The following is a 27,746-nucleotide window of genomic DNA, read 5'->3' as shown; positions in this document are numbered from 1 at the left end:
AAATAACAAAAGTCAGGTATTTAGAATAACCATATTGCTTTATTGAAAAGTAAACTTAACAAACTCTCATGACTTATTGTAGAAGAACATAGGAACTGTTAAAAACCTTAAGCATGGATAAGGCAAATAACTAAACCAGGCTAAAAAGGGGGACGCCTCAAGGCTGTTCTGGGCAAACAGCAGAACAACATGATACCAATAGAGTAGAAAATCCTTGGCAACAACATGCACGCACATAATTACCCTGCAAGTCTGATCATTAACCAGGTTTTATTTCTAATGCCTCACAAACCAGCTGAAATTGAGTTATCATAAAAGCAAACAGTAATAATTAGAGCGTCAGTGCAGAAAGGCCCCTATGCACAATATAGCTAATTAGGCCGAATCTGACCTGATAAGGGAATATACATCTGTAAGATAGTCAACTTGTCTCCCTGAACAATTCTTGAATGGCATTAAGTTATAACCAATAGAGCTCTACACATTTATTATATACTTTTGAAAGAAAGTCTACCACCAGGATCAAAAATTGTAAACTGAGCACACTAAGATACTGGTGTTTGCCCCCTGTTGCAGGACCCACTCTTTTTTTTAAAGGCTTTAAACACTATACAAATAAGCCTTGGTGGCTCTAGGCTCCATAGCTGTTAACTGAGCCTTGCTCCTTTGCATACAGTCTTTCATCCTGGTGGTAGATGTTAGCATTGTGCTGTTTGTCTTTTTGTTCTTTACTTTTTAAAATATACATTATGCACATCACTTTTTTTTTTTTTTTAAAGAACCTATGGGAGACAGGTACTTGACAGAGGTCATCCAGCAAAGCATCTTTTACATGTATACGTATTTATTTTTTCATATTTTTTGGCTACTTACACCAATAGATCTTCGCATATATTGGGTTTAGAGAAAAGTTAAAAGGGTCAGCTAAACTAACCCACACTAACTAAACAGATCTCCGATAACTGTACTGCTGTACAATAGTAGTTTACAAAGATATGTGGGTTAGTTTAGCTTCAGTCAGTTTAAAGCCCCTAGCTGATTGAGTGAGTTTGTTTGAACAAAGTTGCTCCATGTGGGATTTACTAGACAGAACCTAGAAGAATTGAACTGAACTCAACATGTCCATTAAAACAAGAAATTCGAGGTCCAGTGTGTTATATACACCACACACACAGAAGAATTAGTTTGTTGGAGCAACTCAAAAGCAAGAGTAAGGAAGGAAATATCTGGATCCTTGCATAAGGGGAGCAATTAAAGCAGCTTTTCAATAAATCGGGGGAGATTGATTAATCTGTCTATGTCAGAATACTGGAGTAATTTCCATCTGAAACACAGTGCGCCACATTTATTGAGGGTTGTAGACCAGTTTTAATCAGTTTTCCAACTTGTCTGGAAAAAAAAACTAATAGACTGCACCAGATTAATCATCCAGCAGACACAATTATTAATCTGGCACAGTAGAGAACGAAGGCTCAATACGAGCCGAAACCGCATCGGGCGGCAGTCATCCCCGGACATTTGAATTTACTACAACTTATACTTGGTAAGGACTGGTTTTCACCATTTCAATTGTCTCCCTTTAGTAACTCAGTTGACACGAGTTTCTGCTGTGCGAGTATTACTGTGTATATGTATGGTATCCACGCTCCTTCATCCTCATGTTATTTTATACCAGTCCTTCTCCACACTAATGTCGTTTATACATTTTCTCATATGTCCGGGCAGGACTGCTTTTTTGCTGCATACCACTACTGTAACTCTGTAAATATCCTGATAATTAAAAAAGTATGTCATTCTGAATATATATTTGTACAAATAAAGATTGCAAACATTTTATTTCATCATTGATATTACTGAATCACCTCATTTCTTCTCCCCAGGTAGAGGAGTACAATAGGTAGCACAGTAGAGAACGGTCTACTTCTACTCTGCACTGGTCTAAAGACCAATACATTAATACATCTCCCTCATTGTGTGCAGAAATCCACTGCAGAATACAGGATTATTGTGATCAATGCAATTACAAAAGATACCTGTGCACATGGTACAGAAACATGGATATGAGTCGGCTTTAAAATTTGCAGCATGTTAATTTTCTGCTTCAGATTCATGAAACCATATTGTATGTGTACTTTGGTGGACACTGCTAACCTGTGTGCATCTATGCTAAAAGTACTAGTGAATTTCATCAGCAGAAAGCAATGTCAAACAGCCTTGCATGGTCAAGGTAATCCATTATAAATTCAGTTTAATCATGATATATTTTTCTCCTATGTTTGCTGCTATTGAACTATACATTCAGAGCCATAAAAGGCCTTAAAGAGAACCTGTCAGCACACTAGCTCTACCCCCCAAGCCCACAAGAGCATTCATAAGAAATCTGCTTTTATTATATTGTAACATGCAGTCAAAGAAGTAGCATTGTGCGTGCCAGCCCTGCATCATAATGCCCACATTCTTCCCCTACAATTCTGAGATCTCTTGTATGGGCAGTGCGCCTGTCATCTCGGAGCTGTGCATTGTGCATACTGCGCCAGTTTCAAAGGCCTACCACACATATGCGTTGTGCAGGGTGTGAGATCTCAGGATTTCAGAAGAATTACGTGGGCATGAGGAGGCAGGGCTGCCACGCATGATGCTTGGAGTGAGGACATGTTGAAATATGACAGAAGGACCTCCAGGGGAAGTGCAGAATACATAAGGAGGAACTGTTGGTGGGCTTACAGGGGCCAGTGTGCTGACAGTTTCCTTTTAACTTAATCAGATGATGGATTTCCTGCAATACATCAGTGTAGGTAGGAGCTACACATCTGCAGACCAAGTTAGATATGTGCATCTGAGAAAATCATCACACTTAATTACTACGTCCTCCGATATTAAATACAATCATTGTGTCAGGAAAGCCATCTGGTAATTTACACCATAATCATAATAATAATAATAATAATATAAATTACAAATGACTTAGTGGTCACATTGTGGGATTATGTTCACTAATGACAGTGGCAGCTACTGTTTTGCAGATGTGGGAACAGACACAACCTCCTTTTCTCCAGTATAAATGCCGCAGTGTAGCTGTTCATCTGTCACAGCAGCCCAAGACATCTGCTTTGTGGAGAACTTTGCTGTCCATTCACCCTTGCTGCTCACAAGTATGACCCCCCCACTTCCATCTACTCGCATTTTCATATAGTTTAGACCTGCTTCTGCTGCTTCTTCTGTAGGCATTCCTGTAATAGAAAAAAAAAGTATTGCAGGTTTTGAAGATAAACGCCATCTTATACATACCATCAAACAAACAAACTGTAAGAGCAGCAAGACTGTAGAACTTGTTATGGTAGATACTTTACATATTTTCTCAATGTATTATTGACCCATGGAGCTATTCTTCCTGCCATGTTTGGGGGCCAGAGGAAAGGTTTCCCTATTATGAGCAAATTACCATTAGTTTTGATACCTTCCCCAATCATAGTACTTAAGGTTGGACTTTATGGACCTGATTGTGCAGGTGTGGCAATATTCCAGTCAACTCCTTTGAAGCATAGCTTAAATAAGAATAATTTCACAACTTTTCTTAGCCACGTCACTTTCACATAAACCAGCTGACGAGGTAGGTGTAAAACATGTCCAAAATAGAATAAGTGCTACAATTTGCATTAGAGTTGACATACAATATACACCGATATAGATAGAAATCACACCGGAGGTTGTTGAGATCAAAGCCACATTATGGAGGGGGGCAGGGGAAATATCTTATACCCTGGTGTAGTTTCTCGTGAAAACCAGTGAACGAAAGTTTGCAGGTTTTTCAAAATGAATGTGAACAGGGTGGCCTATCCGGTAGGACATTTAGCTTATTCATTACTGTACACAAAGAAACACACAAAATATAAATCACTAAAAGAAATCCCATCATAGTATGACCAAACACAATAAACTTAATAAATTGTCCAATAAAAGTTAGAATATGGACTTACCTTGTTCCATATAGTGTAAAATCAAACTTGCTAGTGTCACTTTCATAATGCTTTCACCATGCCCCGTGGTTGAGATGGCACCAACATGATTGTTGGCATAGCCCCCAGAACCTACATGTCACAGAATAAAGATCACAAGACAGGGCTAAATAAGCGAAAAAATTGCTGTACATATGGAATTTTTCCAGAATCAATATTTTTGTCTGTTTCCTTAACTCAAAGAAGCACACAAAAGAAAAGGACATTTTATACCCTACAGAAGCCCAAAGGGGCTGGAAGGTTTAAAGGTCTATAATCTGGTGATAGGTTCCCTTTAATAAATATACGATCCAGTAGTGAATGAGAAATATTTCTTAGTATTAGAGAAAAGCAAACAGAGAAATAAGATTTGTTCATTTTTATTTATATTTTTCTTCAGCTTCTGCTATATGCTGTACATAATGTCAGGCATCAGAATTCTTCATTTGCATTTTTTTAAGTTATTTTTGTTGCTATGGGGAAAGGGAGGCGGTTAGAATGTTTACATACATACATACATATCTTAGGTAGTATCATGAACTTGAATGCATTCCACTATAATCAGAACACAACACTGACATCTAGTGGTCATTTCTTAAAATGAAACCTGAACAATAGGCAATAAAAATAAACTTGAATATTTGGTTTATGTTGTATGTTACCTTCGTGATAAAAATGTTTATTTTTTTATGCATTTTCATTAAAATTAAAGATGCCCATATAAAGTGTTGGTATGCATTTTTACAGTGTCTATATTCAGGAAATAATAAAATATAAAGAATATAATTTCCTTTATAAAATGATTCATATATGTTATAGTTGTTAAAGTATAAAAAATGAACTACACTACTCCAAAGATGAATAGAGCTGGTTGTCAGAAGCAAATTGTATCCATGATGCATTCCATGTTTTTTTCCCCCATTTAAAGGGAACCTATCAGCTTTTTCTTACTGCAAGGCTAAAACAAAGATCAGTCCAAAAATAATTACAAGGACAATTTACTGCCCAAAAAGAGACAATAAAGACAGGTTACACAAAGACTGTACAAGAACGGGGGGGGGGGCAGGTTCCACGTCAATTAAAATAAGGGTGCGGTCACACGGTACGTTTTGGTTGCATTTTGAAACACATTGCAACGGCTGAGGAGAGGCGAGTTACCCAATTTCATTACTATTAACATTTGAGTTTACAAAATCCAGTGTAAAATGCGATCGTTAAAAATGCGTTCACAAAATGGAAATGTATTGTTAACATGCCACTAGACCAGGGGATTAATCTCTAGTAGGACTCATTCCCATTGCACGGTTCCCAATCCTTAGTAAAAAGTGATCTGGTTGTTTTTGGATGCCATCAAGGATTACATATTACGCACCTCTCAGATTCTAGTTAAGAGATTCATGTGAGAGATGGGGTGTTTTTCTTCCAAATGTTGTGCAAACACACACCTGAGATCAGTGATATAATATAATTTTGCCTAGAGGTTGAGGAGGCATGTTAAGCAGATGAAACAGGTGATGTAAAGGGATGTGTAGGGAAATGGATGGATTGGATTAAAACCCTTATTTTGCCCAAAAATAGTTGGATTTATAGGCAGGACCAGAAATGATGCTAGAGGGAATGATGCTTCAGGTCCGCCACGTCGCCACCAGATGTCAAGGAACAATTGGTGAATTTAATATGTGTGGCACCAAGGAAATAGCTTGTACTAATTTTTTTCTTAAAGCTCAGTTCACAGCATGTTAATTGGCATAAGTTGTAAGGATACATAAGGAGAATTCTGACGTGTCCTTAACAACGTATGGCACAGACGTATCTCACTGGATGCATATACAGTGGGATACGTTGCCCGGGGATCCCCGCTCCCCCCGAATGCGGGGGAGGAGTGTACGTCAGTAGCAGCCGTCAATTGGCTGCCTATGAACAGAGTGTTCCCCAGTGACGTCCCTGTCCTAATATGGACAGTGCCATCACCGGGTCCTCCCTCCTGCAGAGCAACGCATGCACTCGTTGTGGCTGTGGGTAGAGATGCAATATGCTGCATATGCTTCCTATAGCTGTCTATTGCCTCCACTAAGTAAATATGTCACTCATCTGCTTTTTTTGGCGTACAGGGAGGTATAAAGGCCATACGGAGGCAACAACAATGCAATTTATTCAATACTGTACCACGGAACCACTTCCATTTACTGCAGCTGGGAGTTCAGAATTTCTGCTGATCACATTTACCTATAAATAATCACCTCCAAAGTTGTATGCAAATGAATCTCACTACAGTTCCAGACTAATAAACTGTATTTTTAGTATTTCATCTACGCAGCAGTGAATGTAATTTATATAGGCAAGAAATTGGTTAAGTTAAATATTTAACCTGTGTACAGTTTATTAGTTATTGTGTTAAGCATTCCTATAAAATGTTAGCTTAGGAGGTACCAGATGGGAGGTATCCAGGCCTTCTCCCCAACCAGTGGCAGACCAAGCATGTGAACAGAACTGTTCCTTGTGGGTTTTCCTTTACCTATGCAGGCTGTATCACCAACACGTCCAACCATTTTATTTGTCATTCCTCCAGTAGATGTGGCACAGGCAACATTACCTTGACTGTCAATGGCAACAGCGCCAACAGTTCCCAAACCTCTAACAAAAAAAAAAAAATTCTAGGTCAGCACAAACCATAAAGAGAGCACACTCTGCATATTATAATTTGAGACATTGAGACAACATTGAGACATTTGATAACTATCCATCTACTATATGTCTATATGCACAAAATGATCAAATTTAAAGAGAACCACATCTTCAGGATACAGATGCCAGAAGTAGTAGTTTTGAGGTCAACAAGTCACCCTTTTCTCACTCTTATGTGGAGAAAGTCTAACCACTTATACAACTCAGAAGGCACATATCTTATCCTAGGCTATGTTCATACCATGTTTTTATCCTCCATTGTTAGTATAGGTCAAGATGATTTCTGACATATATCAACAACGATGGACATTGCATTGTATCCCACTGTATGCTTATACTGCATGCATGAGATACAACCACCTGTTCAGTTCCAACCCCTTGAAAAGGTTGGCGGGGGCCCCTGGGCGCAAAATCTGGTGGGGGCCCCCATTGAATGTAATCCAGACAGGGAACAGCAATCGCTATGTACAGCTCCCCAGGAACTCACTGTATACAGCCCCCCTATAACTATATACAGTACCCCTATAATAACTAAATAAACCCTCAATAAAAGCTATTTAGAGGGAGGCTATATATAGTTTTTAAAGTTTTATACCTACTTGCCTTCCCTCGAGGTGTCAGGTTAGTGGATATCGGAGGTGTACCAAGATGGCGACAGCGCACGTTGCGGCGCTGTGACAGCACACGCCGCGCCACCAGCAGCAGGGCGCCCCAATCTTTGTATACCTTCGACGATCGGGCAGAACTTATGGTCCCCTCAATCTGCCATAGACTGAAGTCTAAGCACATCTGCAGGATACAGCCCGGGATCCTGGACCCAAATACACATAAGACCGCCCGAATGGCCCACATTAGGTGGGAGCCCCTTGGCACGCACCACCCCTATGATCTGTCCCTGGAAGCAACAGTCTATGTATGGACAGCTTTTTTTTTTACAAAAGCATAATAAATTGTGCTTTTTAATCCAGAGTTTCTTGCTGAATCCAATTAAGTCTAATTACAGAAACCAGAAGCATGCATTTGTTTGCCGGTAAACGTTGGTGGACATATTCAACATGTACATTGGAGCTTTCCTGGCAAATATATGCTGTGTCCAAAAAAAAAATGTGTATGGAATGGGTATGCGGTTTTACTGGTAAATACCAGATCAAATTTCAGTTATTACTTTGGATTTGTTTTAATTGATCTACTAAAAAGTGTTATTTTATGTCTTCTACATTTTGGTGTTGGTTTCCTTTTTTGAGGTGCAAATAAAGAGTCTAGTAATTAAACCCTCCCCTCCATCTATCACCCCTTCTATCTTCTCAATCATATATCTATATCCATCTACCCATCTCATATCTGTCTATGTAAAACTGCAGCACAGCACATGGGACAGATTGAAGACTCGCATAGGCACAGTGTATCACTGGTCTCTCTTCTGTCCACAATTTCCTGCTGCGGTGAGGTAAGAGGGGGTACTGTGTATGTGTTTATATACAAGTGTAGGTAAAGCTGAGGGTGTTCATGGAGAGATATTTACTACAGTAGTTAGGGAGAGACAGGGAGAGATTGTTACTACATTAGCTAGGGCTCCTGGCAGCACATCAGGTGAGAGCAGAGAGGGTGTGTCTCACATGTACATTCTCACTCCCTATTCAGCCCAGTGTGGACGGGAAGTGCCTAGCAATGGTTATCTGAGGAGTCACTGATAGCAGGGGGAAGGCTGCTGAATAGCAGTAAAAGGAGCAAGATTAGGACAACAAATCCAATTGCAAAAGGGCTTAAAATTGCATGCCCTACAACTTTACCTAAAATGCCCTGCTAACCCCAACTAGAAAACATTCGGTTAGGCAGGTTACACTCACAGTTGACATGCCACTGGATTAGAACCAGGTTTGAGATTTTTCCTCCATCTCTCTCTTGAACGATCAGTGATGAGTTGTTCACCGGGAACTTCCGGAATGCCTTGCGCCTTAGCAAACAGCGATGCACCTTTACAAGTCAGAAGCATATGGTCTGTCTGAAAGGAACAAAATAAATACAAGGCAAACTATTTTTTAAGTATATGTTTAGCTTTCCTTTGCATTTTTTTTTACCATAAGAAAAAAAAAAAAAAAACACACACACACACACACACACACAAGCAAAGACTGTGGTGCACGGGGGGCGGGGGCAAAGTGGCCAGGAAAAAAAAACCTCTTTAGTGAAGGACACATGCAAGTCTACCTAGAGTTTGCAAAAAAGCATCTATAGAAACATGAAAAAGGCCAAAGAACCTGCAGATCTTCCAAATACAGGCAGTCCCCGGATTACATACAAGATTGGTTCCATAGGTTTGTTCTTAAGTTGAATATGTATGCAAGTCAAAACTGTACATTTTATCATTGTAGACAAAAAATTTTTTGCCCCAGTGACAATTGGAGTTTCACATTTTTTTGCTGTAATTGGACCAAAGATCATCAATAAAGCTTAATTACAGACACCTTACAGCTGATCATTGCAGTCTGGGGCTACATTCAGAGAGCTTCACTAGAGGTCAAAGTGGGCAGAGGGGTCTGTCTTTAACTAGGGGTCGTCTCCAAGTTGAGTGTCCTTAAGTAGGGGACCACCAGTACAATGTTTATCGTGTACCTCAATTATGACCCAATTCGTAAAAATAGAAACCAATATTTTCACATTGGGGTTTTTTGCCATTGCTTTCTAAATCTTTTGCTAGCCACATTACAAACACAGTTGCTGCATTATGAGAATAATTTTTTTCTTTACTTTGGTTAAAACCCATGTATAACAAATGTAACATGTGGTCAAGAATGCAAACTCAATAACAAAATGTTGTTTCACATTTAAAACCTAGTTTCGTAACCCTTTAAGGACCTCGCCTTTTTTTGTATTTTTATTTTTCACTCCCCGCAATCAAAAATCTACAACTTTCTGCGTAACAAATTGCACTTCATAGTGATGGTATTTATTCTTCCATGCCATGTACTGGGACGTGGGGAAATAAAAATGAAAAATGCTGTGAAATTGGTGAAAACACGCTTGTGGGCTTGACATTTTCGGCTTTCACTGTACGCCGCAAATGACATATCTTCTTTATTCTTTGGGTCGGTGCGATCACGGGGATACCAAATTTGTATAGGTTTTATAAGGTTTTCATACATTTACAAAAATTAAAAACTCGTGTAGAAAATTATTTTGCCATATTCTGGCGCTAATAACTTTTTCATACATCGGTGTACGTAGCTGTGGATGGTATCTTTTTTTTGCAAATTTCGATGAAGTTTTCAATGCTACCATTTTTAGTAAGGTATGACCTTTTGATCACTTTTCAAATTGCACATTGCAATCAATGGATTGAAACGAGACCGCCTCGGATCTCCTGAAGACCCAAGGCCGTCATGGCAACGGATCGCCGCTCCCCGATGACGTCATGCGGAGCGATGATCCCCAACAAGCTTTTCTAGCACCGATCACGGGTGTTACCGGTAAGTCTTTACTGAGATGCAGCAAAGACTTACCGGCTATGGAGAGGGCTCAGCCCTCTCCATGCACCTGCAGCCAACCCGTGACGTGCGATTACATCACGGGTCGTGAAAGGTACCTGCTCCTGATTACTTTTAATCAGCAATGGAAAGGAAAGACGACAATAGTCTAGTGAATAAATGTGTACTATTTGCAGTGCAACATTTAGGGATTATAGAACTTTTGCACAAATACAGTAACAATTTGTTATTATACTTTGTGCTGTAGTTCGTGATAGACATAGCAGCAGCATCCAGAATAGAAATTCTCACTAGCCCCAACCATTCTTGATGGTTCCATCCCAGCACCACCCACCTGACCTTAGAGAACCTAGTTAGCATGTTTGCTTCTGAAACAAATGAATATTCTAACTAGGTTCTCTAATGTCAGATGGGTGATCCTAGACCAGAGCCAAAAACCATCTGATACAAAGATTCAAAAACAATGACATTGATTGCTTAGGAATATTGAGGACTAATGGGAAAATTCCAACTCCACCAGTGTCAGAAGAGCATCGCCTATTTAAGGCTGCATTCACACGACCGCAAGGCCGACGTATATACGGCTGATATACGTCCCCCATAGACTGCTATGGGCGCGCGGCACCCTACACGTGCGGCACTGTTCCGCCCCTTACCCCGTGAAAAAATAGGACATACGGCTCCGTGCACCATGTATCCCTATGGAGAGGGGCGGGGGTGAGCAGCGCTCTCCCCCTCCTCCTCTCCCCGCGTGCTGTCGTGTGCCTGCCGTGCTACGGTACGGCGGGCACCGGTCGTGTGAATCCAGCCCAAGTATAAAAAAATGTTGGAGTTGATATTAGAATAAAAGGTCCTCTAACTATGGATAAAGAAACTGCTGTATTAGAAGCGTAGCACAAGCTTTGTTCACACAAAATTTGCCAAAACTGGCACAGGGAACACTGATGGTTACCAAATGAGCTTGATGAAGAGTTAAACTGCAGTCTGTAAATTAGGCTAATGCTTCTAGCATCAATATTTTTGTTCAGTATATTCCCCATGGAAACTGCCAGTATCTCCTGGTAACTGTAAAACAGTCACAATCCGAGTCTATGGAAGTACACTGGTCTTAAAGGGGTTTCCAGGATGAAACATTTACTATTGGCCCCATATGATGTAGGGCTAACTTACCTTGGTCCTTGCCTATAGATCAGCATGGCATCTCCCATCACTGATGGCCTCTGTTGGAATAAAAAGGCTCAGCGTTGAAGTTACTTGAAGATCACTCTCACAACAACCTTCATATTTTGATTGAGCCTCAGATCAGAGGCAAGGACTAAGGAAAGTATTAGTTCTTTATAATTTCTATACCACCTGGGGCCAATAGTAAAAATATCTTTGATATTTAATATGTGGTTTGAAGTATATTTCTTAACCCCTTAAGAATACAGCCATTTTATAGCTCAAGGCTCAGCCCCATTTTTTGAATTTTGACTTGCGTCGCTTTATATGGTAATAACTTTTGAACTCACTTATCAAAGCGATTCTGAGATTGTTTTTCCCCACATGTTGTACTTCATTTTAGTGGTAAAATGTTGGCTGATAAGTTCTGCGTTTATTTTCCAAAAAAAGAAAAAATGATAAATTTTTCGAAAAATTTCACTATTTTTGAACTTTGAAATCATTACATTTTCAGGCAGATAGATTTACCACCTAAATAAGTTGCTGAATAACATTTCCCATTTGTCTACTTTACATTTTCATCATTGTTAAATGTCTGGATAATTTATTTTGATGTCGCGCGGCTTACAAATCGAGTAGCGATTTTCCGTATTTCAGAATTTACTCTTTTGCGGATAAATACTGTTTTGAATGAAATTTTACATATTTAGCATCAAAACCCCTTATATAATCAACCCATTTTCAAATCTGCACCCCTCAAACTATCAGACACAGCTTTTAGGAAGATCGTTAACCCCTTGAGATCTTCATAGTAATTCAATCAAAATGGAGGTGAAATTTAGAATGGTCAATTGGTGCCGGTTATACGTTCATTTAGCCCCAAAATTTACACATTTCCAAAAGATTAAAATAGAAAACCCACCATACAATTTGTTCAGCAGTTTCTCCCGAGTACAGAGACCCCCCACATGTGGACGTTACTTGTTTTATGGGTGCACAGCGAGGAGCAGAAGGGAAGGAGCGCCCTGCAGCTGCCAGGATTTTAGTTTTCTCGTTGCCTCCTTTTGTAAGCAATAAAATTTTCTCTTTTTAGTTATTTGGGCCATGTGACGGCATTTTTTTTTTGCTGGATGAGATGCTTTTTCCAGTGTTGCCATTTTGGGGTTGGTATCATCTATTGTTGAAAATTTAGGAACTCGTTTTTGATGGCAGGAGTAGAAAAGCATCAATTCTGTACTGGATTTTTTTACTTTTTTTTTTTTTTAGTCTAATAATCATGTTATCTTTATTCTATGGGTCGATACGATTACGGGGATACCAGACCTGAATATATTTTCTTACATTTTACTAAATTTGTCAAATAAAACCGTAATGTGGGGAAAAAAAATCTATCATTTATGTATTGCCGTCTTCCAAGTGGCATAACATTTTTACTTTTTTGGCTACGGAGCTGGTTGATGGCTTGTTTTATGCGGGACATGTTGTACTTTGCACCAGTATCATGTCTGAGTACATATGGTTTTTTATCACTTTTTATTGCATTTTTTGTAAGATTGAACAGGTAAAAATGATAATTTTTGGTGGGTTTTCAACAGTTTTTTTTTTTTTTAACGGCGTTCATCGTATGGGTTCAATAATGATTTACTTTTATTCTACGGGTTGTTACGGACGCGGTGATACTATATATGTGGGGTTTGTTATGATTTAGACTTTCTTTGGGGTTACATGTCTCTTTATATGTTATGGGGTTTATGGTCATTTTTATTGATTTATTACTTTATTTTTTATTGAATAACATTTTTTTTTTACTTTTTCACTTTTCCACCATGGGACATGAACAAGCAATCGTCTGATTGCTTGTTCATGATAATACTCTGCAATACTCATGTATTGCAGGGTATTATCAGTGTCAGCCTATGCCCTATGCACTGGCATAGGCTGGCACTGTGCCAGTAAGATGATGTCACAGACGCCATCTTACTGGCAATGCCTGCAGGCAGTGCTGGGGACCAGACCGGACCCCAGCACTTCCATAGCAGCGATCGGCGCCCCCCGAAAACGGTTCAGGGGGGGGGCGAACGTGGGGGAAAGACCCCCCCAGAGGCACGTTTAACGGGTTACACGCCCACGATCAGAGCCCACTCCGATCGCGGGTGTTACACTGGGGTGCAGACAATTAGTTACAGCTGGCACCCAGTGTTTCCAGATGCCGGTGCGGCTCAGATCCAGAGCCGAGCCGGCACCAGCTCCGTGGTGGATATATCTACCACAGAGCGCTAAGGGGTTAAAGGAATCGCTCATTCTTCGTTATGTACACGTAAGGCAGTTATTTAATTTACCTTCCATTATTGCACTGTACAGATACAGTACATGTTAAGGACTACAGTTTCCATGATTTCTTTCTCCTCTTACAGGTTCTGCCCCCTTTAATTCGGGAATAGATCAGGCGAATAACAATATTATCAATAAAAGGTCCAACCTATAATTCTACAGCTTTGATTAAAAGGATGCCATAAACATCCATAAAGCAATTGTACCACAGTAAAAAATAAAAAAATCTTTCTGAATTCAAATATGGAAAGACATGAGGATGTGAGCTTACCACAAATACCACAGCTTGTTCACAAGAGGAAAATGCGTTTGTGTGCAAGAGGCCCAATACCTTTGTCCCGTTGCTATACATTTTCAACTGAATAACCTGTGTATGTATTCTATTCCACTCTTCTCTGTACCCAATATATCTGTTAGGAAGAGCTGTATTTAGCAGAACCTCTCTTACTAGCTTCATAGAATTAAGATATACAGTATATTAACCCCTTCACGCTCCGTGACGGATATATCCGCCATGGACCTGTGAAGGTTGTATGAAGAAGGCTCACGGGCTGAGCCTTCTTCATACAGAGATGGGCTTTGCTGCATATCGCAGCAAAGACCCATCGCTATCACCCGCGGTCGGTGCTTGCACCGATCGCGGGTGTTAACCTTTTCTTTGCCGCCGGCAAAGTTGGCGGCGGCACTTTAAATTTGGCGGCGCATGGGCGCTGCCATCTTACCTCCGATTGCCGGAAAAAAAGAAAAAAAAGTTTAAAAAATGTAAAAAAAAAAAAAAATAAAATATTAAAAGTTCAAATCACCCCCCTTTCCCTAGAACTGATATAAAATATAATAAATAGTAAAAATCACAGACACATTAGGTATCGCCGCGTCCCAAAATGCCCGATCTATCAAAATATAAAAACGGTTATTGACGGCGGTGACCTCCGGAACGGCAAATGGCGCCCAAATGTCCAAAACGTGACTTTTACACCTTTTTAGATGACATACAAAATGTAATAAAAAATGATCAAAATGTTGCACAGTCCTCAAAACGGTGGCAATGAGAACGTCGGCTCATTTCGCAAAAAATGACCCCTCACACAGCTCCATTCGCCAAATTCTGAAAAAGTTATTCGCGTCAGAAGATGGCAAATTTTATTTTTTCTTTTTTGTACACATTTGTTTAATTTTTTAAAATGTATTAAAACGCAATAAAACCTGTATAAATTTGGTATCACCGCGATCGCACCGAACCAAAGAATAAAGTAGAGGTGTTATTTGGAGCGCAGAGTGAAAGTCGTAAAAACTGAGCCCACAAGAACATGACGCACATGCAGTTTTTTTCAATTTTTCCACATTTGGAATTTTTTTTCTGGCTTCCCACTACATGGCATGGAATAATAAATAACATCATGGGAAAGTAAAATTTGTTACGCACAAAATAAGCCCTCACACAGCTCTATACACGGAAAAATGGAAAAGTTATGGATTTTTGAAGATGGAGAGCGAGAAATTAGCGAAAATACCCTGCGTCCTTAAGGGGTTAAAGATATACACTCAGAGGGAAGGAGCAACAAAAATATTACTATAGGAAAAAAAAAATGGAAAAAGCTTTAAGGAATCCTGCCAATCCTATTAAGATAGATCTGATGATAGGTTACCTTTAATAACCTAAACTATGCTTGCGTAACTTTATAATAATGTCTAACGTAATCTAGAGTTTATCTAGCCAATATACAAATTTTTTGAAGAGGCTACTGGGGCATTTGGTAGCCTCTCCTTTGAGCGTAAGCAAAGGCTGCTCCACGCCCCAGTAGCCTCTGCTTTCCCTGCCTACCTCTACATTGCCAGAGCTCTGCACATGCACAGTAGCTCCGGTTTCAGTGCAGAGGCGGTAGCGATAGCAGAGGCTACGGGGGTGTACAGGCTACTCTACGCCCCAGTAACCTCTCAGAAAAATAGATAGGTAAACTATAGATAAATATACCAGAAAGGCTAGGGGCTGAATTTTAAAAGTTCATTTTAGGAGGAAGGAGGTCATGGTTAACAAATCTATGAAGATTACCACAGTAAAATTTCCTGGATCTATGAGTAAAGTGCCCCTGGTTTATAATACATTAATTTTGATGGTAGATTTCCTTTAACATGTAAAACATATTTTAGTAAATAAAGCTTTGTTTTTGTACTCATAGATAAGATTGACTCCTGTGTAGCGAAGGAACGCCTGGTTGCTATGGGTAACATCACTGTATTTATTTGCCGCTATGCTTATTATTCTAGACACAGGAGCTTGATGAGGTTTTATTGTAGTGGTGATTATTTGGAGATTGGCATGCACAGCAGATAGACTGCACATCCCCCATAGATATCTAAACTGAAATACCTTTTCCATTACAAGACGTGCAAGTTTTATTGGGTTAGCAATGCATTTGACAGCAGAAACAGCTCCTGAGGTTAAATCCTTGCCATCCATGATAATAGCATCCATCTCAACTTCTCCCTCTTCATTCAGAACAGACCCATGGCCTAAGGAAATAAATTGTAACGTTAACTCACAAAAGGCTAAATTATATGTTCATTGAGGGAAAGAAAACAAGCCTACATCTTCACTCATCTCAAGATCTATAAACCATATGAAACAGTTTGTGTGTAACTATGGCAGGAATAAAATCATAAAATGACAATTTTTTATATTATGATATTTTTCTTTATAGTATTCAGACATTTTGGAAGATAGTGTTTCTAAAAGGTATTATTCCAAAACAGAAATAGATCCCAATACAAACTGCTGTTAGTGCCCATCATTGTGCTGGAAAAAAAAATATAACATTTTCTAATATACTTTCTGTATCAATTCCTTACAGTTTTCTAGATCTCTGCTTGTTGGCCTGCTAAAGGAAACTTCTATGTTTACTTCCAATGGATCTATCCCTGGACATGTGAATGTAGGTGAACATGTAGGTGCGCAAGCTGTTCTGATCACAGAGTAATCAGAGCCGTTTGATAAAAACCTGCACCTGTGGATCCATCACATGACTGATTTACCAATATATATACAGAAAGTATATTGGAAAACTGTAACCTTTCATTACACAAACAATATCAATTATTTGCTTAAAGTGGACAACCCCTTTAATGTATCAAGATGTCAAAAGAGTAACGTACAGTGCCATTAAACTATTTGACCTGTATGAGATTATAAACGAGTCCCCTCATTCATACTGAAATTCTTCACTGGGCTCTTTCCATATCTCTTATTGATCAAGAGGCAGAGTCTCTTCACCAAATTGGGAAACCATATCCATCGCATCAGCAAGGGCTTCACCTGTTATACTAGAAAGTTCACATTTTTGCCAACTCCATCGAGGGTTTGAAGCAGGAAAAAAGGATATGATAGAATTATTTAGCTTAAAGGACATATACCACCAGGATGAAAGCCTGTATGCAAATGTACCAGAGGGGCTCCAGGCTCCATTAACATCTATGGAGCCTTCATACTTTTGGTAGATGCCTTTTAATGAAGACCGGTCACTAAAATTTTACCACCCTGACTAACAGTGACTGCTTATAAAGGGTTACAAGTCCTCCCCATATCACCGAAAATTAGCTGACAGTGAGGCACTGTACCTTACTAAGTCGATTTTCTGATACGCAAATTAGCTTTCCTGACTCAAGTCTGCTGGCTCTATCATTTCTTCTCCCCCAGACTGCCAGTAAACCACACCCCATTATTTTGACTGACAGCTCTGTGTCTCTTCAAATCACTGCTCTGCCTCCTTGTACTTGGGGACGGTCTGCTAATATTCAATTACAGACATATAAAGCGCTAGTTACTTATAGGAAATATTGTGCCAATTTTTATTTTTTTTGCACAGTGCCTTGTGTTACATTCATGTTATTTGACCAGAGTGACATAATTGCAGGTCCTTTAGCCTTCTAACAATAGAAAACTGTACACCATGTAAGTAATCACATGAAAACACAACAACCCCAATGAAAGATGGAGGAGAAGGCCATGGAGGCTACTGCGACTTCATGTGGTCAGATGCATAGGGTGCAGGAGAGGGTCGGTGGAGCAGGACACGCCCCCTCCGATAACATAAGATAAAAGGTGATTTATGTGGATGTAAGCAAAACAATTTTTAGCTAAAAGCAGGGATGGGGGTTAGTTAATAGGGCTCCATAGGAACCTGTCACTGGCTGTTTATATGAAAATGTGGTGACAGGTTTACAGTGGCTCAAGACTCAAAGTCTTCTACTTCTTTTAAAAGGTGGTCCTCCATTGATTCTGGCGTAGTCAGAATTTTCTCTTCTCCTGCCAGAAGGACTGTGACAGGCTGTCTGTCCCAGTGAAAGACCAATCATTTCACAGTGGAGAGCCTTAAAAGCATACATGGTACTGAAATTACTATGGAACCATGGCCAATTAGGCCCTCAACTGTAAGGTGGGTGGTCCCATTCTGGAGCAGACAGACTGGAGTAAGCTTTATGACAGATAAAAGCTGAAAATTATTCTCACTACTCCCTAGTAATTGGTATTAAGGAATTAATTCACAATCACTATCACTAATGCATTTCCATGACCAGACCCTGAACCTGCCATCATAGATTCCATGCAAACATGAAAACAAATTTCATGAAACAATGATTTATTGGGCAGTAGACATTAGGGGAAAATCCAAGAAGCCCAACATTCATAATGCAATAGATCATGGTTGGACAACCTACAAGTTATCCTACGGGTAATTATACTTTTGCCACAACATAATTGGTCTGAGCAAGAGATACTGAAGTTTCACCTGCGTTGAAGAGTGGATCATCTTCAAGTACCACCACTGCTTGTTCTACAGCGGTTACTGCATCTCCTCCTTCTCTCAATATATTATAACCTTGTAGAGCTGCTTGCTTTACACCAGAACGATATCCTTCTTCATATTCCTTCACAATCGCTCCAGCGCCACCATGAACCACAATAACTGGCTTCATAATTACTGCAAATAAAATTAAAAATACTTTACAATGTGGGTTTTAAAATTCCTCCATGCTGTATTCATTTCACCTTATTTTGTTACACATCAGACAATTTTATTTGATTGTCCAGGCCAACTGTACAGGCAGTCCCTGACTTAAAGGAAACCTACCTTCCAAAATCTACCTATTAAGGTAGTTCTGCTGGTAGGTGGCTAGTAAAATGCTAATCCAGAATCCCAAAATACTTTCTAAACTAAACAACACTTTATCTAATATGCTTATCATCAGCAGAGGGTACTAGGGCATGGAGTAACCTCTCCAGGCAGTGGGAGCAAAGGAGACTCCCCACCACAGCAGCCTACACAATCCTTCCTGTGTGTACTTGGTGCACACCCTCACACTATGGTAGTGGTCCGGCTCCTTCGGAGTTCTGCGCATGCACAGTAGCTACGGCTTCAGAGCACACACGCATCAGTGTTCCCACCCTGAAACAGGAGCTATTGCCTGGAGAGGCTACCCCATGCCCTGTAACCTCTGCCAATTATTAGAATATTAGCTAGAAAAAAAAATATAGGTTACTAAAATCCTATCACGAGATCTACCTTAATAGGTAGACATCTGATGGTAGTTTTCCTTTAAGGACATACGGCTTACAGATGACCCTCTCTGCCCATTGTGACCTTTGGTGAAGCTCTCAAATTTTGATATAATTATATATAGGGAAACGGGTGATATATATGGTGTTTTTTTATCTATTCATTTTTTTTTTACTGTCTCACTAGGGGACTCACATTGGCGATACTTTGATCCCTCAAACAATATATTGTAATACTTCAGTACTGCAATGTATTGTATCTGTGGCTTAATAGTCCACCATACATGGCAAACACGGAGGTCTTCATCTGAAGACCTGGCATCAAGCGTTCATGTTGCGTGGGGCCATAGGGAACCCATTTCCCTCTGTCTCTCTCCTTAGCTATCGCAATTATGCTTGAGTTAAGAGGTTAAACTAATTGGCAAGAAGAGCTCTCCCTGCTGGGAATATGAGGCAAGAATGTAACTGCCGGTATCCTGATGGCGATCCACAAGCAATGTCACCGCGATCAGCAGGAGGAGACAGATTGTCCTAATGCAGGGATTACTACTAATCAGGATGATTTATCTCATTCTGTGTCCTTCACCTTAAAAAAAAAAAAAAATAATAATAATAATAATAAAAAATAGCCCATCTTGTACGTAACCCATGAACTTCCTGTATTCTTTTATTGTGTCAACAGACCTGTGTGACATCACATCATCATGTAGAGCTACGGCGCAGAGGTATAAGGAGTGTATGAAGAAGGCTCTGACCATCTAGGGTTAATGTACCCTAGATGGTCTAAGAAATAGTGGGGAAAAAAAAGAAAAAAAAAGTTTAAAAAATAAAAGAAATTAATAAAATATTAAAAATTCAAATCACCCCCCTTTCCCTTGAACTGATATAAAACATAATAAACAGTAAAAATCAAACATATTAGGTATCGCCGCATCCCAAAATGCCCGATCTATCAAAATATAAAAACGGTTACGACCGGAGGTGACCTCCGAGGCGGGTAATGGCGCCCAAACGTCCGAAATGCGACTTTTACATCACATAAAAAAGGAAATAAAAAATGATCAAAATGTCGCACAGACCTCAGAATGGGAACGAATTTCAAACTTAATTTTTTTTTACCCCCTTTATTAGCAAAATAACTTTGGCAGGGATACCAAATTTGTATAGGTTTTATAATGTTTTCAAACATTTACAAAAATTAAAACCTCCTGCACAAATTTTTTTTTTTGCCATCTTCTGGCACTAATAACTTTTTAGACTTTGGTGTACGGAGCTGTGGGTGGTGTAATTTTTTGTGACTTAACGACGTTTTCATTGCTATCATTTTAAAGTCTGTACAACCTTTTAATCAGTTTTTATTGAATTTTATATTTTTCAAAATGACAAAAAAGTGCAATTTTCGACTTTGGGCGCTATTTTCCGTTACGGGGTTAAATGCAGTGAAAAAACGTAATTATATTATTATAAATCTGGCATTTTTGGATGCGGCGATACCTAATGGGTATATGATTTTTACTATTTATTTTTATATCAGTTCTAGAGAAAGGGGGGTGATTAGAATTTTTAGGTTTTCTTTAATATAATTTTTTTTTAAACTGTTTTATTTTTATTATTGTTCAGACTCCCTTGGGCACTTTAACCCTAGATTGTCTGACCGATCCTATCATATACTGCCATACTACAGTGAGCCTTCTCCATGCACCCGGCATGTGATGTATAGTTATGTTTCATTTATTTCTAATCGAATTTTCTCGGAAAATTCGGCAAACCGGGTTGCATCAAATTTTCACTAATTCAGACATCTCTAGTAGTATTTTTTATTACTGATCTCTAATAGCCTGCCATCAGCAGGCTATTACAAGTCAGTATCCATGGCAGGTCTACGAGTCTCTACGAGACTGTAGGTTGCCATGGCAACTGATTAGTGCCCTGCGATGATGTCCCAGAGAAACCGATTGGCCATTAAAGAAGGCGGCAACCTCCGGCAACGCCGCCAGGTGCTGCGGTCGATCCTTAACCGGTTAAAGGTGTTTTCCCATTACAGTAAGTTAATGTTATTGTATGTATTATAAAAATGTATACAATTTTCCAATCTACTTTCTGTATCAATTCCTTACAGTTTTCTAGATCTCTGCTTGCTGTCATTCTATACAAAGCTTCTGTTTCCAGTGGACAGAAATCTGACCATGGTAACACAGGTGCTCGTTTTATCACACAGCTGTGCTTACTCTGATACTAACGAGCCGCGCATCTGTGTGACCATGGTCAGATTTCTACCCACTGGAAGTAAAGATATAAGCTTTCTATAGAATGACAGCAAGCAGAGATCAGATCTAGAAATCCGTGAGGAATTGATACGGAAAGTAGATTGGAAAATTGGATAACTTTTTAGAATACATACAATAACACTACTTTGCTGAAATGGGAATATCCCTTTAAATTCCGCAATCAGTGCCAGCACTTACCGTGGCAGTAAACCTCTCTAAAGGGTATACTTGGCTTCTTGTAAGAAAAAAAATCCCCGATCCAGCCGAACTACAGACATAAATTCCTTTATTCCACAGTGACATGTACCCATGGCCAACGCATTTCAGATGGTTTAAATCGCATTGACCATGGGTGCATGTGCTATAAATGAATTTGTCTGTAGTTCGGCAGTTTTTTTTTTCTTACAAGGAGTCAGGTGTATAATACAGCTGACACCAACCCTGTATTCAGAGAGATCAGCCCGTGAGCCCTCTCCATACAGACCCTACTGCACCACTATAGTATACGTGTATGGACACATAGGGAATGAAGGGATTCTCTGGGCCTTTATATCAGGCAGGGGAGTGCAGTTATAAAAACAAATAAAAAATCTGTACTGTACTTACCTTGGCGTCTATGCAGTGTCTGTTTATAGAAGCAGGTGTCTGCATCCGACAACTGCCTTGAACCTGATACAGCATCAACTGAATTGTGTATTAGGCAAGCAGAAGTAGTCAGGAAGGGAGCTTCGGCATCTGTAAACAAACAGGCACCACCAAAGAGAAGTAGAACGTTTTTTATTGTTTTTAAAACACCCCAGGCTTGATTTTCTTTTAAGGCTCAGTAAGCCCCTTTAATACCATTTTGAGAGATGTATGGCCGTTTTCATCATTTTTTTTTTTAATTTAAAATTTTTATTGGTGTCAAAAATGGTTAAAAGTTCCATTACAGTAGTTATCTCATGGGATAATTATATTGATAGATTAGGTATTTTCAGGATACAGTAAAGGTTGTTTTTTTTCATTTTATATTTTTATATATTTTACCTTCTTAATTTGTTTCTTTTTAATATTATGTGGCAGCATCATGCTGGCTGATGCCAATACCCCACCAGCTGTTTAGGTGCCAGCACAGATTGCAGGTTTCCACTTCACAATACAGAAGCCCTTTATGGCTAGTTAGCCTGCTCCAAACACATTTGACAGCATTATATGTTATTATGTGTGAAGGAGTAACTTTTTAAAGTGGTAGATCTGAGTAACATTTCCTTAACATGTCATACCTGTGTTTCAATTGAATAACAATGCAAAACTAATCATTAACAAAGTAATATACTTTGAAGCCAAGTAAGCACTTTCTTCAACTTCTGACCCCAGATAAAACAAGTCTTTAGAATTAGAATTTAGACTTCCAGCATCACTCCAAGATTAATGTTTCTTGCACCAGAAGTTCTGCGGGGTCACATGGTTCCCTTCATCCAATGAGTGGCCTCCTTAGACAGGGGGGACAATAAAGGAAGCAACATCCCCTGGTAAACAGAAGTGGTCCACCATGGCAGAGGTGGATGAAATGCCCCCAGGAACTTGTGACCGGGAAGAAGAGGGTTGTTGGTAAGTATACTAACTTCACCCGGCTGTAGCCCTTTTGGGATTTTACAGATTCTTTGAAAAACCCGTTAGAATAGGACCTTTCATCACCACTACCAACTGCATCTCTCTACAATTGTGAATAGCTGTCACTTTACAGGTTATGGTGCACTTGGAATATTACTTCTAGTCCCCACCTTTACAGAGAGATCTGTCCCATTAGTCCAATAATTGGGCCCTCTACTGACAAGTTAGCAGTTCCAGCCCAATAGAAGGCACAGGGGGTGGATTATTAAGGTCAGCTGGGTGCCAGAACATGGTGCAGCCTGACAGCAGGTCCAGCTTCCCCACCAGTGTCCTGTAATGGGCTTTATTCTCCAGAACCTTCCATGTCCATAGGCTGCACTGAATATACCTACACGTGTAGACCATGTGTCCATCCACAACACCATAATAACAATAGTAAATATTTATATACAGCCATCATATTCCAAATCTCTTTACAGAAAAGATTTCAGAGCAATAACATTACAACAATACGAAGAGATTACACGCTATTCATAGCCACCATGTTTCTTCGTCCACACAACACTAGAGCACTACCTGGGAGAATTACACTGTCCTACATGTTAGAAGCAGCGTGCACTGGGGCACCGGCTCACCTGTCACCGCTCAGCTCCCAGCAGCTGACAGCAGGCTCCACGTATGTACGGAGCTGCCCCGGGGCTGTACAAAGTGCAGGCCCCGCCCCCTGTATGCCAGGCATGAGCAGCTGCCGGGAGCCTCGTACTCCGCTCTGTGCAGCTGTATAGGAGCTGGGCGTCAGCACTACTCACCCTGCGCTTACAATCACTCATACAGCCTGGGATCCAGACGCATCTCTCCTACAGGTCTTCTCACGATAGGCCCCGCCCTCGCAGGCTCTCACTGACAAGTACTGGGTGTAGGCGGCTTTCATTGGATAACTCATCTGCCGCTGACGGGCAGCTTTTCCATGAATCCCGCTACTGTATATCCAGTAGTTGACAGTCAATCAGCATATGAGGGGCGGGGATTGGTGCGAAGTTTGTGTGGATAAGATGATTCCTCTATTTACCTCAGTCACATTGGTGCAGCGAGGGGTCATTTACCAAGCACAACGAGGGTGCATTCACACATAGCAGTGACACATGCGTTTTAAAATGCATCACAACAGCTGAGAAGAGGAGATTTGCCTTATTACATTATTGTCAATATTGCATTTACAAATGCATGGGTTAACATAGCGTCAACAAACATGTTAACCCTTTAATGCCCCTCGTATTGTGTTTTTACGGCAGCCATTAAGCATACTAATTCTGACGCACCACCATTCTACGTCGGCGTGTCAGAAGAAGATTGCAGGACATCGGGTCCTGCTGGTGCTGAGTTTAGGCTGTGTCATCACAGCCCATACCTGGCACTAACATCCAGGATTGGAATTTCCGATCCCGGATGTTTAACCTCTTAGGGCGTGTTCATGCGTTCCGCTAGCGTCGCGTTCATAACGCGACACTAGCCCACAGGGGGAGGGGCGATCGCATATGCATTTTCCGGGATATGTGATCGCCCTGAGCCCCGGCCCCTGTGCACGATGCTTATGAACGCGACGCTAGCGGAATGCGCCCTCACATGCCGTGAGCTTACCGGGGATCCGATCCATCCTGCGGCAGCCCCAGGGTCCGCCTCCATGGCTGTAAGTAATTCAGCATGCTCAGCTAATTACATTATAAACTGTGTATTGCAGTGTAAGGGCTTGAACAAGCAATAGGATGAACGCTTCTTCAAGCCCAAGTCTGGAAAAATTTAAAAAATGTAAAAGAAAAAGTAAAAATCATTTTATAATAATACCATATATACCGTATATACTCGAGTATAAGCCGAGACCCCTAATTTTACCACCAAAAACTGGGAAAACCTATTGACTCGAGTATAAGCCGAGGGTGGGAAATGCATTGGTCACAGACCCCCCCCCCCAGTATATAGCCAGCACTGCCCCCTATAATATACAGCACTGCCCCCAGTAGTATACAGCACTGCCCCCAGTAGTATACAGCCTGCCCCAGCCTGCCCCCAGTAGTATACAGCCTGCCCCCAGTAGTATACAGCCGTGCCCCCAGTAGTATACAGCACAGCCCAGAATAAAAAAGTAAACTTATATACTCACCCTCCGGTGGCCCCGATGCGCAGCGCTGCTCCCCCGATGTCATCGCGGCTCCTCTTCTGGCTTCCCGGCTGCTCTTCTTGCTTCAGCGTGCTTGGCGCCGCCATTGTTCTTTCCCGGGTGGCGCCTAGTATGACGCGCCGCGGCTGACGTCATACTAGGCGCCACCCGCGAGAAGAACATGGCGGCGCCAAGCACGCTGAAGCAAGAAGAGCAGCCGAGAAGCCAGAAGAGGAGCCGCGATGACATCGGGGGAGCAGCGCTGCGCATCGGGGCCACCGGAGGGTGAGTATATAAGTTTATTATTTTTTTTAGTCCATTTTTAATTGATTTTTGGTAGTATTGACCCGTGTATAAGCCGAGGGGACGTTTTTCAGCACATTTTTTGTGCTGAAAAACTCGGCTTATACACGAGTATACTTTAGTATAAGCCGAGTTTTTCAGCACAAAATGTGTGCTGAAAAACCCTAACTGGGCTTGAGTCTATAAAAAACTATAACACTGTACTCACCTTTCCGACGTCCCCTGTAGGTCCTCTTCTGCTTCCGATGCTCCGGTGTCATCTTGGGTCCTTCTGCTCCTCTTTGGGAAATGTCGCATTTTGTGTGCCGGCCGAGCGCGCAGACCCAAAGAGGAGCAGAATGCCCCGAAGAGAAGCTGAATAACCTGGAGAGGACCGAAGGACTCGAGGCTGCATCGGAAGCAGAAGAGAACCTAGGGGGGGATGTCGGAAAGGTGAGTACAGTGTTAATTTTTGTTTTATTTACTACAGGGGCTGGCAGGCTGTACACTTCAGTATATAGCCTGCCAGTACACTGGCAGGCTATACACTACAGGGGGCTGGGAGGTTGTATACTACAGGGACTGGCTGGAGAAATACTAGGGGCTGGCAGGCTATATACTACAGGGGGCTGGCTGTATACTACAGGGGGCTGGCTGGCTGTATACTACAGGGGGCTGGCTGTATACTACAGGGGGTTGGCTGGCTGTATACTACAGGGGGCTGGCTAGCTATATACTGCAAGGCTGTGACCAATGCAATGTTAAAATTGGGTACCTGGGCTTATAAGCAGGTCGGCTTATACTGTACTATATTATCTGTACTATAAATATAAATCAATATTGAACCCCCCATAAAATATTACATTTTTCATCCCTCACAAAAATTTTCCGAAATAGTGATTAAAAAAAGTTATGTGCCAGAATATGATACGACTGAAAAGAACAACTCTTTTCACAAAAAATAAGTCCTCAACCAGACCCGTCAACAGAAAAATGCTAAAGTTATGCCTCTGAAAAGTTGTCGATAGTAAAATAAATAGATTTTCTCCAATAATAATAATAATAATTCTTTATTTATATAGCGCACACAGATTACGCAGCGCTGCACAAAGCTACCAAATCAGTCTCTGTCCCCATGGGGCTCACAATCTAAACAACCTAACAGTATGGTTTTTTTTGGCGTTGTTTTTGCTCAGTAAAATTGAGCAAAGATAGGAAAAACTATATAAATGAGGTATCACCATAATCGTAGTGAACCAGAGAACAAAGTTAAAAAAAATTTTTATGTTATGGCGAAAAAAAGTGCTAAAAATTGATAATTTTGTTTGTATCTCTCTTCAAATTAAATAAAATGTAATATAATCTCATGAATAACTATAGAACCCCAAAATGAATTATGTTTACATTGTATCTCACTCGGCAAATAATAAGCCCTCATACGTTTGCATTACCCAAAAAATAAAAATTGTATAGCCTCTACAATGTGACAATATAAATCTGCTCTGAATGGTGGTGGTTTCATTCTATGCCCGGCCATGCGCCCATACAGCATTTTACCACCACATATGAGGTATCGCTACATTCGGGAGAAATTGGGCATCAAACTTTTGTAGAGCATTTTATTCATTATGAAAGTGTTATTTTTGGCCTAAATGAAAGTATTTTCCAAAAAAGTTCTAAAGTTACTAAATCGAACTTCTATTTTGTTTTAACCCCTGTGAAACACTTGAAGGGTTAATAGACTTTGTTTTACATACGTAGATAGGTGTAGTTTCTGTAGTTTGTTTAATTTATGGGGTTTTACAATTATTAAGGCCTTTCAAAGTCACTTGAAAGCTGAGTTGTCCCTCAAAATGTGAGTTTTGGCGATTTCTCATGAAAATAAGAATTATTACACCTAAAGTTCTGCACCTCATAACATCCTAGAAAAAGGAGAGGACACATAAAATATCATCTCAACATAAAACAGACATTGCGGAAATGTTAGTTATCAAGCTGTTTGAGTATTTTAACTATATGCCATGAAAGCAGAACATTTAAAACTTTGAAAATGTAGAATTTTTCAGAAATGTTGCAAAATGTTCATTTTTCTAGAATGAAACAAAATACTTATCATTTAAATTTGACAACTAACACGATGTACAATGTGTCTAGAGAAACAATCTTAAAATCACCTGGATATGTTAAGGCTTTCCGAAGTTATAACTATCGTGACACATGTCATATTCGAAAATGGGGTCT

The 27,746-nt window shown here is 40.3% G+C and overlaps 1 protein-coding gene across 3 annotated transcripts; it reads right to left on the bottom strand.

Annotated features, from left to right (window-relative positions):
* Window positions 1-19: 19 nt before the first annotated feature.
* ASRGL1 (asparaginase and isoaspartyl peptidase 1) lies at window positions 20-24,030 on the bottom strand. 3 transcript variants are annotated; one of them, XM_072142165.1, is made up of 7 exons: window positions 23,878-24,030; window positions 18,442-18,633; window positions 16,026-16,168; window positions 8,528-8,682; window positions 6,511-6,629; window positions 3,978-4,088; window positions 20-3,230 (listed from the first exon to the last, which is right to left on the bottom strand). In XM_072142165.1, the coding sequence occupies exons 2-7, from the start codon at window positions 18,626-18,628 to the stop codon at window positions 3,010-3,012; spliced, it is 936 nt and encodes a 311-aa protein (XP_071998266.1). In that variant the 5' UTR covers window positions 18,629-18,633; window positions 23,878-24,030; the 3' UTR covers window positions 20-3,009. The 3 variants fall into 3 exon arrangements, with proteins under 3 accessions (XP_071998266.1, XP_071998267.1, XP_071998268.1); XM_072142166.1 differs by lacking the exon at window positions 23,878-24,030 and adding an exon at window positions 23,704-23,855; XM_072142167.1 differs by lacking the exon at window positions 23,878-24,030 and adding an exon at window positions 23,645-23,666.
* Between the last annotated feature and the right edge of the window lie 3,716 nt (window positions 24,031-27,746).

The sequence above is a fragment of the Engystomops pustulosus genome, chromosome 3 (genome assembly GCF_040894005.1).
Source record: "Engystomops pustulosus chromosome 3, aEngPut4.maternal, whole genome shotgun sequence".
Taxonomy (NCBI): domain Eukaryota; kingdom Metazoa; phylum Chordata; class Amphibia; order Anura; family Leptodactylidae; genus Engystomops; species Engystomops pustulosus.
This window is presented reverse-complemented; position numbering and strand designations above follow the sequence as displayed.

Coding starts and splice junctions, on each gene's coding strand:
- ASRGL1 (XM_072142165.1), bottom strand. CDS start 18,628: ATGAAGCCAGTTATTGTGGTTCATGGTGGCGCTGGAGCGATTGTGAAG. Junction 6,630..8,527: donor AATCCAGTGGCATGTCAACT/GTGAGTGTAACC, acceptor TTTTTTTGTTAG/AGGTTTGGGAACTGTTGGCG. Junction 4,089..6,510: donor TGGTGATACAGCCTGCATAG/GTAAAGGAAAAC, acceptor TGTGACATGTAG/GTTCTGGGGGCTATGCCAAC.